We start from the raw sequence: 17,816 nt of genomic DNA, 5'->3' as shown, positions 1-17,816 counted from the left end.
GTGAGTGACTACACAGGAGCCGTCACATCGCTGGAGGGCTTAGAGACATGATCTGAAGGGAGGACAGACCCAGCTGGAGTATATCCTGCCTCCACCCCTCCTTCAAGGGTCTCTCATTTTCTTCATTCTTCCCTCACTATTTCTAGATTCTCAGTAGTTCTCACACCATATCAGTCACCACAGGGTGCTTCTAAGTTCTCTGAGGCTCCCTTTATCCTGAATATATAATATAAAAAAATAGTACAGGTAGGAAATTTTATTTCTAACACTTGAAAGCTTAATAAAATATTGGATGTCAAATTAGTGGTTTTTCCAGGATCACTTAGAACATTGTGAGGAGTAGAGCACAGTGGTGTTCAGTCTGTCTCAGTAAGTCAACTGAAATGTCTTATCTAAAAGGCCTCTTGAAAAACAGCACCCATTATAACAACAGGATTAAGAAATTTTCTCTCATTAAGCATCTTTCTGGCTCAGTTCTTGCAGAGAGTGGAGCAAATTCCCTGGGGTTTGGGGACAGCCTGGCTGCCATTCAGTTGGTGGGGTGAGCATGTGCTGCAGAGATGGCACAGAGCCTGGGTGCTGTCCCCATGCTGGGAGAGGGTGGTGCCAAGAAAAATGTGTTCTCCCCAGTGTCCCACAAGACTCCCTTTTGTGCAAGGCAGGCCTCTATAGAGGCCTATGTTACGGAAGGGCCTGCTGCTTTCAGAAGCCCCAAGGATGAGTGACTCTCGGACTATGAAAGCCAATGGATTTTGTCCTGCAGGTTTTCGAATCTGCTTGGGTCCTGTGTCCCCTGTGTTCCCTCCACCCTATTGAACTGCATATGGGTATCCCAGAACTGTTCCTCCTTCGTATGTTGGCAGCAAATGACATGTCTTGGGTTTTAGAGATCCAAAGTCTTTCAGACACCATGCCATAATGAACTTTGAAAGAATTTGTTCATTTCTAACTTTGTATTTCATGTCTGTTGCTAGCAAAGTGGTTTAAGGTTCCCTGATACTGTTATGGAATGAATGTATTTTGCACATAGGAAAAACAGGTCTTTTTTAGGGTCCAAAAGGTGAAGTGTGCTGATATGAAGGGATGCATGTCCCTAGACAAGCTTTGTTCTAATTTAAATCCCATTTCAAAAAGGCATAATAATCCCTATCCAATACTGTTTCAAACTGGAATCAGATCATCTCCCTGCAGGTGTGATTTAATCTAGAGCTTTTGTTATGCTCGATTAGGTGGGACATGACTCCAGTCACTTCAGTGGGTCTTGGTATGGTTCTGGAGTCCTGTAAAAGAGGAAGCATTTTGGAGAATGAGAGACACAGAGAGCAGAGCAGAATGACCTGGCCACGAGAAGCAGAGTCCACCAGCCAGCGACATTTAGAGATGAAGAAGGAACATGCCTCCCAGGAAGCTTCCTGAAACAGGAAGCCAGGAGAAAAAGCTAGCAGATGAACCTGCTCACCGTGTTTCCTTCCAGATGAGAGAGGCACCATGACCGTGTGTTCACCATGTGCCTCTGCAGACGAAGAGAATGTCTGCCTGTGTTCACCATGTGCCTTCTCACTTGAGAGAAAAACCCTGAACTTCATGGCCTTCTTGATCCACAAGGTATCTATCCCTGGTTGCCTTAGAGTGAAATTTCTATAGAGTTGTTTTAATTGGGTCATTTTCTCAGCCTTAGAACTGTAAACTAGCAACTTATTAAATTCCCTTTTGAAAAACCATTCCATTTCTGGTGTGTATTGCATTGCTGCAGCTAGCAAACCAGAACTGATTTGGTACTGGAGAGTGGGGTGCTGCTGCTGCAGTTGCAAACACCAAAGATGTTGGAATGGCTTTTGAAATGGATGAGGGAAGGATATGGGCTAATTGTGAGAAGCTTGATAGAGAAAGCCTAGAATGCTTTGAAGAAACTGTTGGTAGAAATGTGGCTTCTAAAGATGCCTGTGATGAGGCCATAGACAGAAAAGAGGCATGTGTGATTGCAAATGGGAAGAAAGGCATCCTTGTTTTCAAATAGCATTTGGTCGGGCGGAATGGACTAGTGGCTTTGCCTGGAAGGTAGATTTCAAATGCCATGAACTTGAATATTCAGCTTGAGAGATCTTCCAATGAAATGTCAAAAGTGCAGCCTGGTTTCTCCTCACATTATTGTCAGATGAGACCGGAGAGAGATAAGCTGAGGCCTGAACTCTTGGGTAGGAAGAAACCAGAAGTGGGTGTTCTGGAAAATGATGGGCTTCCAGGAAGGGAGACCAGAGAATAGTGCTCCCTGACTGGATGGAACCAGTCAGTCTTTTCAGAGAAAGCCAGGATCAGACCCGGAGTTCTCCAGGGAGGGTTTGTGGAAAAGCCTTATGCCTAATGGGTATGATCCAAGGCTACTGCCTAGAAAGTCAATGAGAGGGCTGTGGGACCTGTAGAAAGGGAGCCACTGTCAGTCTGGACTGGGGGGTTCAGAGAAGTACAGCATGAAAGAAAACTGACTTCAGAGGCAAAAAGCATGGAGGCTGAGGTCTGAAGTCAGGAAACCTTGGGCCAGGAGAGCTGACACACCCAAGCCCATAGAGAAGGTGAGTTTGCTCCAAAGGCTGAGGATGGGCCTTCCACCTGGTGGCAGTGGAAGCGTCATTCCACCTCAGGCCTTGCAGAGAGTGGAGCACATTCCCTGTGGTTTGGGAGCCTGGCTGCCACCACATGGTGGGGTGAGCATGTTCTGCAGAGACATCAGGGAGCCTGGGTACAGCCGCCATGCTGGGAGTGGGTGGTCCCAAGGAAAAGTGTTCTCCCCAGTGTCCCCCATGGTTGCATTTGGAGAGAGGCAGACTCTGCATAGGCCTTTGGAATGGGTGGGACTGCTGCTTTCAGAAGCCCCCAGGAGGAATGACTCTCAGACTTTGAAGTCTAGTGGACTTGGCCCTGCAGGTTTTCAAAACCACTTGGGTCCTGTGTCCCCTGTGTTCCCTCCACCCTATGGGAATGTATAGGTGTATCCCATGATTGTTCCTCCTTTGTAAATTGGCAGCAAATGCCTTGTCTTGGGTTTTTACAGGTCTGAAGCCACAGGGTAATTTTGCCTTTGAGAGACCGTGCCATAACTCACTTTGATAGGAGTTTGTTTGCTTCTGACTTTGTAATTCATGTCTGTTGCTATCGAAATGGTTTACATTTCCCTGATATTGTTATGAAATGAATGTATTTTGTATATGAGGAAAACATGTCCTTGTTAGGGTCCAGGCGGTGGAATGTGCTGATTTGAAATGATGTATGTCCCCTAGAAAAGCTGTGTTCTAATTTTAAGTCCTGTTTCATACAGCAGAATAATCCCTACCCAATGCTGTAAGTTTGAAACGGTAATCAGGTCCTCTGCCTGGAGATGTAATTCAATGAAGAGTGGTTGTTATTCCGGATTAGGTGATGACATGTCTCCAGCTATTTCAGTGGCTCTTGGTAAGTTTCTGGAGTCCTGCAAGAGAGGAAAGATTTTGGAGAATGAACGATGCATGGAGAGCAGAGCATAATGACATGGCCATGAAAAGCAGCATCCACCAGCCAGCGACCTTTGAGATGAAGAAGGAACATGCCTCCCAGGGAGCTTCCTGAAACAGGAAGGCAGGAGAAGAAAGTAGTAGATGAGGCCGTGCTCGCCATGTGCCCTTTCCGATGAGAGAGGCGCCCTGACTGTGTTCACCATGTGCCTTTGCAGATGAGAGAGAAACTGTGTTCACCATGTGCCTTCTAACTTGAGAGAGAACCCTGAACTTCATCGGCCTCCTTGAACCAAGGTATCTTTAGCTGGATGACGTAGAATGGAAGTTCTGTAGACTTGTTTGAATTGGGACATTTTTCTGGGCCTTAAAACTAGCAAGTTATTAAATTTGCCTTTTTAAAAGCCATTCCATTTCTGGTATATAGCATTCCTGCAGCTAGCAAACTAAAACAGATGTTGGTACCAGAGAGTGGGGTGCTGCTGCTGCCATTTGCAAATACCAAAGATGTTGGAACAGCTTTTTAAATGGATCAGGGGAAGAATCTGGGAGAATTGTGCTAACCTTTTACAAGAAGGCCTAGAATGCTGTGAAGAGACTGTTAGAAATGTGGACTCTAAAGATCCCTCTGACAAGGTCGACTGAAATGAGGCATATGTTTTTGCAAACTGGAAGGAAGGCCATCTTTGTTTTCAAAGAGCAGATCATCGGGCCAAATGGAGTAGTGGCTTTGTCTTGGGTAGATTTTCAATGCCATGCACTTGGATAGTTAGCAGAAGACCTCTCCAAATTCAATGTGGAAAGTGCAGCCTGGTTTCCCCTCACAGCTTGTCATGAACTGCGACCAGAGAGAGAGAAGCTGAGACCTGAACTCTTGGGTAGGAAGAAACCAGAAGTTGACGTTGTAGCAAATTCTGGGCTTCCTGGCAGGGAGATCCCAGAGAACAGTGCTCCATGTGAGAATGGAACCAGTCAGTCTTTTCAGAGAAAGCCAGGATCGGACATGGAGTTATCCAGGAAGGATTTGTGGAAATTCCTTATGTCTGATGGGCATGATCCAAGGCCCTTGCCTAGAAAGCCAATGAGAGTGCTACCTGGACCTGTAGAAAGTGAGCCAGTGTTAGTCTGGACTGTGCGGTTCAGAGGAGGGACCCGCTGGCAGAAAAGTAACTTCAGAGGCAAAACCGTGGAGGCATAGGTCTGAAGTCGAGACACCTCGGGCCAGGAGTACAGACCCAGCCAAGCCAGTAGAGAGGGTGAGTTTGCCCCACAGGCTGAGGGTGGGCCTTCCACTTTGTTGCAGGGCAGAATCATTTGACCTCAGGCCTTGCCTAGAGTGAAGCCCATTCCCTGGGGTTTGGGGAGAGCCTGGCTGCCACCACATGGTAGGGTTGAGCATGTGCCATGGAGATGGCAGAGAGCCCGGGTGCAGTCCCCATGCTGGGAGAGGGTGGTGCCAAGAAAAAGGTGTTCTCCCCAGTGTTCCCTAAAGTTGCCTTTGGAGAGAGGCATAGGCCTTTGGAATGGGTGGGACTGCTGCTTTCAGAAACCCCAAGGATGAATGGCTTTCCGACTTTGAAATCTAATGGACTTTGCTCCTGGGTCCTGTGTCCCCTGGGTTCCCTTCACCCTATGGGAATGCATATGTGTGTCTGATGACTGTTCCTCCTTTGTATGTTGGCAGCAAATGATTTGTGTTGGGTTTTTACAGGTCTAAAGCCAGAGGTTCATTTTGCCTTAGAAAGACCGGGCCCACAAGTAACTTTCATAGGAGTTTGTCCATTTCTCACTTTGTATTTCATGTCTTTTGCTACTGAAATGGTTTAAGGTCCTCTGACATTGTTATGGAATGCATTTATTTGGTGCATGGGAAAAAGATTTCCTTTTTTGTGTCCAAACGGTGGAATATGCCGATTTGAAAGGATGCATGTCCCCGAGAGCAGCTGTGTCCTAATTTGAATCCTATTTCATAAGGGCAGAATCACCCCTGTGCATCCTGTATGTTTGAAAGTGTAATGAGATCATCTCCCTGGAGGTGTGATGTAATCAAGAGTGGTTGTCAAGCTGGATTAGGTGACGACATGTCTCCAGCCATTTGGGTGTGTCTTGGTAAGTTTCTGGACACCTGTGAAAGAGGAAGCATTTTGGAGAATGAAAGATTCACAGAGTACAGAGAAGAAAGACATGGCCACAAAGAGCAGAGTCCGGCCGTCAGCGACCTTTGGAGATGAAGAAGGAACATGCCTCCCAGGGAGCTTCCTGAAACAGGAAGCCAGGAGAATAAGATAGCTGATGATGCTGTGCTTGCCACGGGCCCTTCTAGAGGAGAGAGGCACCCTGGCCGTGTTTACCCCATGCCTTTGCAAACAAGAGGGAGACTCTGACTGTCTCATTTTATCTTCTTACTGGTTTATAGGGATTCTGGTGGCATCTCCTTCAAATCACAAACTGAGCAGACCCTTTTGCACTCTTCAGTGGCCTGCCTCTGCCTATTCCAGATTGGTGTTTACTCTGCAATTTCAGTTCCATGATGGGTTCAAGAAAACTGATTTTCAGGTTTCCCAGCAGTTTTTTTCTTGTGGTGAAGCTGTTTTACCCTTTTCAGGTTTCTGTAATTGATCTAAAACACAAATGCCCACTGTTTGATTTTATTTTTTGTAATTTGTTGAGGCTAATGTTCTGTTTGTAAAATAAGAAAAATGCACCAGAAAATAACATCTTATGTAGTGGTTAGTCCATTTAATTTCCATCAGCATGGTTTATTATGTAATTTAAATCTTTTACCATGGTGGTGAGCAGATTTTTCCCGTGAATCTCTGATGGTTGGCTTTGTAAGCCATACTCTTTGTTGCAGTTACTGAACTCTGCATTTATAGCACTATAGCAGCTAAGATGATACTAAAGGAGTGAATGTGGCTGTGTCCAATAGAATTTTAACTATGAAAACACATGATAGGCCAGATTTGGCCTTTGGACTGTAGTATCTCATTCCTGTCAATTTCTCTTTGCATATTTGGAGTAGGTGCATGCAAAACAGGTGTCTGTCTTCTGGTTTGTAAGACTATTTCATCATTTTAAACTGTTCTTTTTATCTTTCATAATTCTTTCTTACCTCAAAATCTACTTCTTTTGGTATTAATATAACCACATCAACTTTCATTTGGTCAGTGTTCACAGAATGTGTATTATTTTATCCTTTTTGCTTTGTCTACATATCTCTCTCAATAAAATGTACTTTCTTTGTTATTTTCATATAGTCAGACAGTCCTTCTTTTAATTGGCTATGTAGTCCAGGAATTGGGACATTTTTTTCTATGAAGGGTCAGTTAGAAATTATTTGCAGCTGTGAGAGTTTTAAGATCTCTGAGCGTTCAGCTCCACAGTCAGTTTGTAAATATGGTATAGCAGTAAGCAATAGGTCTGAGTGGATTTAGGCAGTGACTGGTCTTCGCCTAACCTACCCAGAAGCAACCACAGTCAATATGTAAATGATTGAGCATTGCAGCATTCCAATAAAAATTTATTTGTAAAAACTCAGTCCAACTGAAATTGGAACATCGTTTGCTGACCGTTGACCTAGAGTATGCTGAGGGTAGTCTATTTGATGTGTAATGAAAGTTGTAAGAAGTGTATTTGTATTTTTTACAAGCTATAAAAAATAGTTGTAAAAAGCAACAGCTTTTCTAACATATTTGTTGACAGTACATTTTTATAACTCATAAATATATATACATTAATTATATGTTATAAAGATTTTTATGAATTGAATACCATCAAAGCATATGAGAAAATTAAGTCCAGGGAAGCATTCTTTATAATCATTTCCTTTAAGGTTTTTACGATAAACATCCTAATAATATTTCTTATATATTTTCTGTGAAATAACCTACTTGTGACTCCTTCAACATGAACAGATATGTCTTGTTCCAGGCCTCAGTGTCACTCAGGGACGTGGCTGTGGAGCTCACCCAGGAGGAGTGCAGCACCTGGGCCTGCTCAGAAGAACCTGTAAAAGATGTGAAGCTGGAGAAATACATCCGCCTCATCTCCAAGGGTGAGCATGTTTGTATGACTTACTTGTGTACCTCTCTATAGAGGCATTTCCTTTTTAATGTTGCCATTACACATGAACACTTTATTTATTCTTTAATGATACTCAGCTTTTTTCATTTTGGGTTCCAAAGTAACTGAATCCTTATGAGTTCTAGAAAGAATGTTTGAAAGACATAATTGTTCAACACAGCACCTTCGAGATACCTCTGAAACTTTGTCTTCTTCCTCTTTTGGAAAAAGGTGCCAGACACAAAAAGCTCATGTGTGTGCCTAAGCATTCAATTTTTCCAATTTAAAGGGCTTTGCATTTTCAGACCAGAGGTGTTCTTCAAGTTGGACAAGGAAAAGAGCCTTACTTCTTAGAGGAGTAGTTCTTCAACCATAGCTACCCAGGAGAGTTTCTGAGTTTTGGCAGGCAGAATCCTGCAGAGGTAATTAGATCCTGGAAGGTCAGCTGAGAGGTAAACACCTTTGTTTCCCAAGATTAATTTTAGAAGGCCCACAAAAGGAAAAGATTGATAAACTTTACTATTGTTGAAATAGTAGCAGAAATACATATATATATATTTCAAGAAACCTAGAAAAGATAAGCATCCTGAAAATATGAAAAGCTTCTGTAAGTGAATGTGAGAATAAGCAAGCAGTCCAATTGAAAACTGAGAAGAAGGGTATGAATAGAAACATTAAAAGATATTGGGAAGGCCTTGCAAATGTGTTCACCTTCATTATTTTTGAGGTAAATGCAAAATAAAATCACAGTGAAATGCTACAAGAGATGAGATGAACCAATCTGGCAATGCAGTGGCCTGGTGAGGATATAGAATATTGGTTTCCCTTGTCCCATGACTGGAGAACTGCTCTGAAATCTGGATGGTGTTACGTAGTTAAGGAAAATTATGCATACTCCATAATCAAGCAGTGCCTTTTGTAACAGTGCACCCTGCAGAAAGATATGAGTGTTGTTCTAGTTTGCTAGCTGCTGGAATGCAATATACCAGAAACAGAATGGCTTTTAACAAAGGGAATTTAATGAGTTGCTAGTTTACAGATCTAAGGCCAAGAAAATGTCCCAATTAAAACAAGTCTATAGAAATGTCCAATCAAAGGCATCCGGGGAAAGATACCTTGGTTCAAGAAGCCGATGAAGTTCAGGGTTTCTCTCTCATCTGGAAAGGCACATGGCGAACGCAGTCAGGGCTTCTCTCTCGGCTGGAAGGGCACATGGTAGACACGGCGTCTATTCACTAGGAAGCATAAAAAATACTTAAGACAGTAGTGTTTGTAATTGTTGAACATTGGGTTTATTAATAGTAGAAAGGAGAAATTGGTGTATTCTTTAGTGGATAATTATGCACCTACAGAAAACTTGGTCAATGCTTACAAAACAAATAAGACAAAAAACCTTAAAAAGATAAATATGCCTATATGGTTACATTTAGCTAAAGATCAGAAATAGGCAAAATTCATATACATTTTTGGAAATTCCTTTGTTGTGAAGTAAAGCAAACAGATAATTACATAAATATTAGGAGAGTGTTGAATTCTAAGCAAGAAGAAGGTCTGACCAGGGAGACATAATAAAAATACATTTTTTTCAGAGCCATTTTCTTCTTTTTCTTGACTTGATTTCTAATTCCATATTCCCTTGATACCACTTAATTCCATGTAAGAGTTTTATACAGATGTATGTCTCATGCTTAATAATGAGTTAAGAAATGAACCAGAAGTGACAGATATTTGCGACAAACATAACCCAAATGGAATGCCATGGAATGCATCAAGAATTCAGACATAGTAAAAGTTTTATCTTCATATAATCATCTTCAAGAATCAAGGCTTCTGAAACACAGCTCAACAGTTTCAGGTCCTTCCCACCAGCCACTCCAATACGCCATAAACTGACAAGGGATATCTATAGAACACATAAGAATAACTTCCAGGATAACCTTTTAAGTCTGCCACTGAAAGTTTGTTTTGTTTCATTTCTCTCTTCCCCCTTTTTGTCAAGAAGGCTTTCTCAATCCCTTGATGCTGGGGCCCAGCTTTTCCTGGGATTTCTGTCCCACATTGCCAAGGAGATTTACAACCCTGGGAGTCATGTCCCATGAGGTGGGGAGGGCAGTGAGTTTACCTGCTGAGTTGTCTTAGAGAGAGGGCCCACATCAGTGCAATTATAGAGGTCCTCTGGGTGTGATTCTTAGGCTTAATTTTAAGTAGGCTTAGCCTAACCTTTGCAGAAATAAGTTTCATAGGGGCAGACCCCAATATTGAGGGCTTGGCCTATTGATCTGGTTGTCCCCATTGTTTGAAAGAATAAACAGTGCAGTTGTTATCTTAGTGGTGAAAAACTACAAACTTTCTTACTAGCAGGAAGATGGCAGAATAAGATAGGTTGAGTTCAACTCTGCTGCAAGGAACAGCTAGAGAAGTGAAAGAAAAATGCCTAGGACAATGATTCCAGGGTGTAAGTGACCTGGAAGGGTCTTCTACACCTCTTAGTATGGCCCTGCTTGCAATAACTGAAGAATTGACACACAGAGAACCAGAGAGCAACCAGCTAGTGCAGAGTCTAATGTCTCCCTCTCCAAATGGAGGTCCAGATCCCTCAGGAGTGCAGAGCAGTTAGACAGGGCCTAGGAAGTAAGCCAAGCCATGTTTCTTGTAACTGTTGCACCCACACATGCTGCCCCTGCCCTGTGCCTCCCCCAACACCCAAGCAACAAAAGCTGACCACTCACCCCCCTACCACATTCCCACACCCTTGCCTTGATGCCCCCAGGCATCCCTGCCCCATACAAACTTGCTCACCTGACATAGACTGATGCAGCTCTCTCACGCAAGTGCATAATCTCACCCTGCCCCTCCCAGGAAGTGTGAACCTGTTCCCAGCCCCTACCTTCCACCTCTCCCTCACTGCCCCCTGTAGGCAGTTACCCACATATCAAGGCAGCAGGTGCTCACATTCATAGCTGGGCCACATCTGCTTCCAGACCAAAGAGTTATGCAACCCCACCCCACCCTCCCGAACTCTATGCAGACATACGTCAGTGTCTGGACTCTAGATCCACACACGTGCATGCGTGCATTCCCACCATGCCTTCTCAGTTCTCGGCAAGTGTAGTCCTGTGCATCCAGGTGACACCTGTCCTCACCCCATGTGAATGCACCCCCACCCCACTGGCCCTGAACTCTGCACATGTGCACACAAGGACTCCATCCCCAGAGGCACACACATGAGGGCTCTGCCCACAGAAACACACACGTGCATAGACACATCCCACTGGGCACCCCACATCTGTGCACAAAGTTCTTGACACCTGTACCCCACACCCACTGCCCTGCAGAATCGCAGACATTTGCCCCACCCCCAGCACAAGTGCCCTGCTCCCACAAGTGGTGGTGCTTACGTGTGCATCTGTGTCACATAACTCCCGCCTCTGCCCCACACTCCTGTACAGCCTTGTCAGGGCCCCACCCACCTGATATCACCACCTCCTGTCCCACATCCTGCAAACCCCACACCCTATGCCCCAACCCTGCACATTTGTGCATCTGTATCCCAACCCCCCGTGGACCCCTACCCCATACAAGGACACACCTGCACCATGCCCTACCTGGGCCCCATACCAAGCACTGTGTTACCCACAACCCCCACACTCCATGTGCCCACCCACATGCTGCCCATGCACCAAACCCTGGGTGTCCACAACGCCCACCCTTCTGCCACCCTCCACACCCTACCTCTGTGTCCTCTATGTCGCACCCTGCTGGTGTGTGCCAAGGCCTGCCTGAGCTGCACTCCACCCCCACGGCTCCCACACTCACCTCCACAGCCCAGAGTCCTGCACTCCAGGCTCACAGGCACCAGCATCCCCAACCTGTACCTATGCATGTGCCACTACCTGTCACCACACTGATGTGCCCCACATCCTGCTCCACATCCATCCCGCAAATACAAAGCTTTAGACTACTGTATGAAATCAACTTCCAAAGGAACCCTATCAAGATACTTACATGTCTCAAAGGCCACAGAAGATCTCTAACCATATGAAGATGCAGAAAGGTAGAGCCCAGCCTAATGACCAAATTAAGACAGCAGAGGAGACACAGACTTTGGAACAATTAATCAAAGTTGTTCATATAAATCTACTATATAAAGTAAATGGGATGGCTAATGACATAAAGGAGATCAAGAAGACACTAAAAGAGCATAAAGAGGAATTTGAAGAATAAATAGAAAAATAGCAGCTATCAGACAGAGTAAAGTTACTGTAGACCAAATCAAAAATATACTAGGGACAGACAACAGTAGATTTCAAGAGGCGGAGGAAAGAATAAGCAAACTAGAGGACAGGACAAATGATTTTGTACATACAAATGAGCAAATGGGAAAAAATGGAAAATTGTGAATTGGAGTTCAGGGAAATGATGGACAAAACCAAGTGCGCCAATATAAGAATCATCAGTGTCCCAGAAGGAGAACAGAAGAGTAAACCACTGGAAATAGTAGTTGAGTATATAATGGGGGAAAACTTCTGAACCTTTATAAAAGACATAAATATGCAAATCAAAGAAGCCCAGTGAACTCCAAAAAGAAGAAATCCAAATAGGCCTACTCCAAGACACATACTAATCAGTCTGTCAAGTGAAGAAAAGCAGAAAATCCTGAAAGAAACGAGAGAAAAACAATCTACTATATTCAGTGGAAACCACATAAGATCAAGTTGGGACTAGTCAACTGATGCTGATGTTGGGAAGATGGTAATGTGTGATATGTTTAAGATCCTGAAAGAGAGATTTTCAGTCAGTAATTCTGTACCCAGTCAAATTGTCCTTCCAAAGTGAAAAACTTAGAATGTGCATAGCTCAAATGCCCCTAACAAGTGGGAGAAAGATCACAGGTGATGGTGGAGTTATACAGAGAAGGTAGGGTTTAACAAACAAGTATGACTGCTGAATCAATTTAATATTTCTTTCAGTCTCCAGTATCTTAGAGCAGCTAGAAGTAAAAACCTAACACTGTGGAATTGTAACCCATACCAAACTGTGAAACCTGTTCTACAACTATACAATTGTTGCAATGTGCTTTGAAATTTATAGCTTTTTTGTATATAGGTTTTCACAAAAAAGGAAAAAGAGTCAATTGTGCTAATAAATGCACAGCTATGTGGTGACATTGTGGACCATTGACTGCACACTTTGGGTGATTACATTGTATGTGAATGTATAATATATGTCAATAAGAAATAGGAAAGAAAATTATGACAATGAAAAAAAAACTTTTTACTAAAATCAGAAAATAGACATGGATGCCTGCACCTGCCAATTCTATTGAACATTTTATTGGAAGTTCTGGGTTGAGGAATTAGGCTAGTAAAAGAAATATATGCACCCATATTGGAAAGGAGGAAGTAAAAGTATATTCCCCAATGATATGATCCTACTAATAGAAAATCCCAAAGATTCCACAAGAAAACTAACAGTTAAAAAATGAAGTCAGCAATGTTGGAAGCTCCAACATAACATGAAAAAATGAGTTGCGGTTCTATACACCAACAAAGAACAAACTAAATGGAAAAAAAAATCCCTCCACTTTAGTAACTAAGTACATGCAACAGTGAAAGACTATCCTAAATAGATAAAATGAAAATGTAAGGAAAAGTAAGTTTGTTTTCTTCTTCTCCAAGGAAGCTCACATGATGCTGAGTAGGTCCAATTTGGCAAAGACTGAAATTCACATCTATAAAGAGGACAGATCCATAGGACCTTCAGAAATCCAACAACTTAGAAGATTCAGTCCCTGCCTTCAGCTCCCCCTGCTCTGCCTGTGATCCCAGTACAGCCCTCGTCAGCTGAGCCCTGGGGAGAGCTGGTTGTGCCCCTGGCCCTTCCTTTCCCCACCCTCTGACCCCACCTTCTCCCCTCCTTTCTCCCTCCCTTTCTTATCCCTTGTCTGATGTCCCTTCTTCATGACTTCCCAGCTTCTCCTGCATGGCCTGCTGTGCCTGTAGGAGCAGCACAACACTTACAAGAGGCAAAACATGGGGCAGGCTCCTGGAGCACAGAGCAGAACTCAGGGACCAACTTCAGGCTTACACTAGGATGAAAAAGGGTGAGTATTTCCTAAGAAAATAGCCAAGGAATTTTATTTTATTATATTTTTACAAAAACCTTTGTTTTCTTCAAGGATTTAGGAATTCCTTTAAATGTTTGCAGCTTGAATCCCTCTGAGAGTTTCTTATTGCAGTCCCAGGGAATTCACCATCACAAGCTCAGCAGCCTTCTCCCCACCCTCACCAATACCCACTTTCTCTTCTACTGTGCCACTCTGTTTCAGTCTGTTTCTATTCCACAAGTGGCCCCAGACACTCATCAAGGCAAGAACTCTCAGTGGCTGGCCCCTCCACTCAGGATGGATTACTACCATCTCAAATAGCACAGCTTTGTGTCTCTTGGTCAGTGTACAGTGGGGCATGCAGAGCTGCATCCACTGACCCAGACCCAAGCAGTTTGGGCCACTCTGGGAAGACCAGCCACAATGTAATTTTCTCCCATGCTCCTTTAGATCCTTTGTGCTGAGTAATTCATAAAAGGGTCATTTGCCAAAAGTTTCTGTTGTTCCCTGAGTCTTTGTTCCCATGACATATGCTTTAGCAGCTCCCTACAGAGCATAGCTTGCTTTGTTCCAGTAATTACTGCATGCTCCTTTCCCACTGCTTTAAGCCTTGCCTATGACATCTATTGCCTTGTCACTTTTTCTGTTTCCTGGACTTGAATTTCTGTTGTATTAGAACCAATATAAAAAAATATTTTGGCAAAGCACTTATGTTAATGCAGAGAAATTGCTATGTATTTTCAATTTATCATCATTATAAGTTTTTATTTGAATGAAAGTTGTGATAGTTTCTTTAAGTTAGCAAATACATAAAAATGTCAAAGAAAAAACACATGGAAAAAATTTTGACAATTCTGATTTTATTTAAAAAATTTCAGTCTTTTCCTATAGAAACCTAGTATTTATTAATGTTTTTCAATATCAACAGAGTAGTTTTATTCTAAGTGGGAAAATTGATATGTTTTCTTACTAATAGAAACTTATTTTCCATGCATAAAAGTAATAATGACCAAGAAAATATGTGAGTGGGTGCATGTAGTTTATTAACAAAAGGTCATAAAATACTCTGCTATGGACTTCTAATTTGGTAGAGTCAGAAGTGGGCATATGAGTTTCCAAAACTTTTTAAAGGGACCACGAGCAGGGGAGTGAGCTCCACAGCCAGAGAGACCCTGGTAAATTCCAGTGCTTTCACAGGAGTGACAGGCGGGTTCCTCATCTGCAAAGGAGGGTGTTGGTAAAACTCCTTTGTGTTGTCATCTCAGAACAAAGGCATTTCCTGTGCATCATCCAGCCAAAGGCCACTTAAATCATATGTAAATGTTGGCTTCCGTCATATTCGGACGACACTTTGTTCTTTTCATTTAGTATTTCATTTAATCTTTACTAATGCCCTACTGATAGGTATAACCATATTTTCAGAAAGGAAAACAGTTTTAAAGGTTATATAATCAAGGTTAAAAGGGGCTGGGGAGCTAGGCTGCAAATACAGATATGCTTCCCAAATTCAGGCTATTCCTAATAGCCTTCATGCCTAAAACCCAGCATTTCAGTATTAACGGCACTTAGTAGAGTGGCTTGTCCCCACATCTCCAAGACTGTGTGCTGAAGTGATGTGGACACAGTGTCCCTCTGCCGTGTGGATTTATGCTGTGAATTCTGGCTTCTCTCCAAAGACCTTGGGCCAGACTGAGGCTCTTGGCCCTTCCTGCTCTGTCAAGTCTGTGTCTGTTTTCAGTAGGCACAGCCTGATGTTCTAGTGCAGTACTTGTCTGATTGATAGGTAAGGGGGCCACGTGTGTAATTTCAAATTTTCTCCTAGTGACATTAAAAAGGTAAAAAGAAATGGGTGTAATTAATTTTAAGAACCCCATTGTGTTTAACCCAAAACATGCAAAATATAATTTCAACACGTTACAGCCTAGTCTCGTTTCGAGAGCTTTGGTCACATGTGCTAGTGGCCACAGAAATGGAAAATACAGTGATTCTGTACCTATATCAGGAGTTTTCTACTGAGGGGGAAATGATTTTGCTCTCCAGTGTCCGTTTTGGAATGTCTGGAGAAATTTTGGAATATCTGAGAAATTGTGGAATGTCTGAGAAATTCCAGAAAACTGGGAAGGGAAGTGTTTTGGGCATCTGTTGGGAAGAGACCAGTAGTATGTGTGGGCAATCTTCCACAGTGCATAATTAAGCCCCCTGCACCACTGAATTATTCAGCACAAAATTCAGCACTGCTGATTTTGAGAAACCCTACTCTAGATGAAGGTTTTACTAACATGAATTTTTCCCCAGGTCTAGGTCTCAGCCTCTCTGGAACAAAGCTGCACTTGTGGGGCACAAAGGACAGAGCCCCATGAAAGGAGTGCTGTGTGGAAGAACAGCCTTTCTGGCCAGAAACTATTCCTCAGAGCTGCAGAGCAGGGGCAGAAGAACCAGGAAAGGAGTAGGTGCTGAGTTGCACCAGCAGCAGTTTTCGGCTCCCCCTGTCCTGAGTGGGTCAGATGGGGATGTTGCCACACCCAGAAGCCACCACAGTCCCTGTGACAGTGGACATCGTGGACCAGATGCAGAAGGTAGTGACCTACGTTGAAAGGGTGAGTGACTACACAGGAGCCGTCACATCGCTGGAGGGCTTATGAGAGTGTGATCTGAAGGGAGGACAGACCCAGCCAGAGCTTAGGAAATCCTGCCTCCACCCCTCCTTCAAGGGCCTTCCATTTTCTTCATTCTTCCCTCACTCTTTCTAGATTCGCAGGTGTTGTAACACCATGTCAGTCCCATGTTGCATTTGGAGTTGTCTAAGGTTCCCTCTATCCTGAACATATAGAATTTAAAAATGATAGTACAGGTATGGGGTTTTTTTCTGACTCTTAAAAGCTTAATAAAATATTGGGCCTCAAATAAGTGGCTTTTCCAGGATCACCTAGGACAGTGCTAGGAGTAGAGCAGAGAGGTGTTCAGTTTGTCTCAGTAAGTCACCAGAAGAGTCTTATCAGAACTGCCTCTTGTGAAACAGCAACCAGTTAGAACAGCAGGATTAAGACATTTTCTCTTATTAAACATCCCTTTTTTTCAGAATTTCCTGATTTGAGATATAAATAATATTAATGAAATATTAATCCTCTTTTACTATTTTGTGAATTGATTAGAGGGAACATAAATTGTTCATAAGTCAGTAGGAAAAAAGTTTAATTCACCTAGTAAAAATCTGGGTTTAAGCCTAGGTGATCCTCTAAGAGATGTACAAATTCAGGTGGTGAAAGGTGTTGTGGTAAGATTTTTAGGCAGGCAGATAAGAAGCTCACCAGATCTCTCATGACTCCATTCCTCTTTTTCTACCTCAGCTTATCCATTGCAGTTCTCTACATTCTTCCAAGAGGGGCAGAAAATAGACACGTCTCAGGTGAGTTATTTCTTAACACATTGTTTATGGTGGGTTTTATAGATATTTAGGGATCCGCACATTAAAATGGAAAAGTAGAATTAAAGATAGATAAGAATCATTTAGGGGGCATATAGACAAGCAGAACAGCAGGGAGAGTCAGCATGCAGGAAAATTCAGGTCCTCTGGTGTTATAGATTTCCGAAGTGGAGGTGAGAGTTTATTTCTGACCTTTCTGAAAGCCGCAGAAGAAAGTCAGGCAGATAATATTTATTTAAAGACTTGACATGATAGAGAAAATAAACCAAACTTCATAGAAACAAAACACACTAAAATCTGGAAAAACTTCCTGATGTTTTTCATGCAGGTGACAGGGCAGATGTTTTCAGTAAGAAAGTTGAGAAAACCATCCTTGGACAACTGAATTGCATTGGCGCCTCTGTTATCAATTGACCAGATGGGTCTAATCTAAATTTTGCATTGTATCAGGTCCCAGTTACCAGTGTCTTGGCTGGTACTTACTGTCATAATTACTGTTGTGTTATAGTAAGACTTGAAATATGGTAGTGTAAGGCCTCCAAGTTCTACTTCTTCAAGAATGTATTGACTCTTTTAGGTCTGTTGCATTTTCCTCAGAACTTTATCATTTCCCACAGGAAACATTGCTTGGGAGTTTTTCACTGTAGAGGTGAATGAAATGTTGGCTGTCTTTCATTAATTTTATTCCCAGATATTTAATCTATTTTGACACTATTATAAATGATATTTCTTCAATTTC

At 42.8% G+C, this 17,816-nt stretch overlaps 1 protein-coding gene across 15 annotated transcripts in view; it reads left to right on the top strand.

Annotated features, from left to right (window-relative positions):
• The window catches only part of LOC143672863 (uncharacterized), a 43,444-nt gene that overhangs the window by 10,332 nt on the left and 15,296 nt on the right, over positions 1 to 17,816 (top strand). For 6 of the 15 annotated variants that reach the window (XM_077147328.1, XM_077147331.1, XM_077147334.1 and 3 more), the window contains 5 exons: positions 1,475 to 1,605; positions 7,416 to 7,539; positions 13,520 to 13,650; positions 15,949 to 16,250; positions 17,001 to 17,059. In XM_077147328.1, coding sequence (XP_077003443.1) covers positions 1,489 to 1,605; positions 7,416 to 7,539; positions 13,520 to 13,644 — 366 coding nt within the window. In that variant the 5' untranslated portion in view covers positions 1,475 to 1,488 and the 3' untranslated portion in view covers positions 13,645 to 13,650; positions 15,949 to 16,250; positions 17,001 to 17,059. The other 9 variants (XR_013170071.1, XR_013170072.1, XM_077147338.1 and 6 more) reach the window with 7 other exon arrangements.

The sequence above is a fragment of the Tamandua tetradactyla genome, assembly GCF_023851605.1.
Source record: "Tamandua tetradactyla isolate mTamTet1 chromosome 18 unlocalized genomic scaffold, mTamTet1.pri SUPER_18_unloc_1, whole genome shotgun sequence".
NCBI classification, from domain to species: Eukaryota; Metazoa; Chordata; class Mammalia; order Pilosa; family Myrmecophagidae; genus Tamandua; species Tamandua tetradactyla.
Note: the sequence above shows the minus strand (reverse complement) of the source record. Positions and strands in the feature narration are given on the sequence as shown.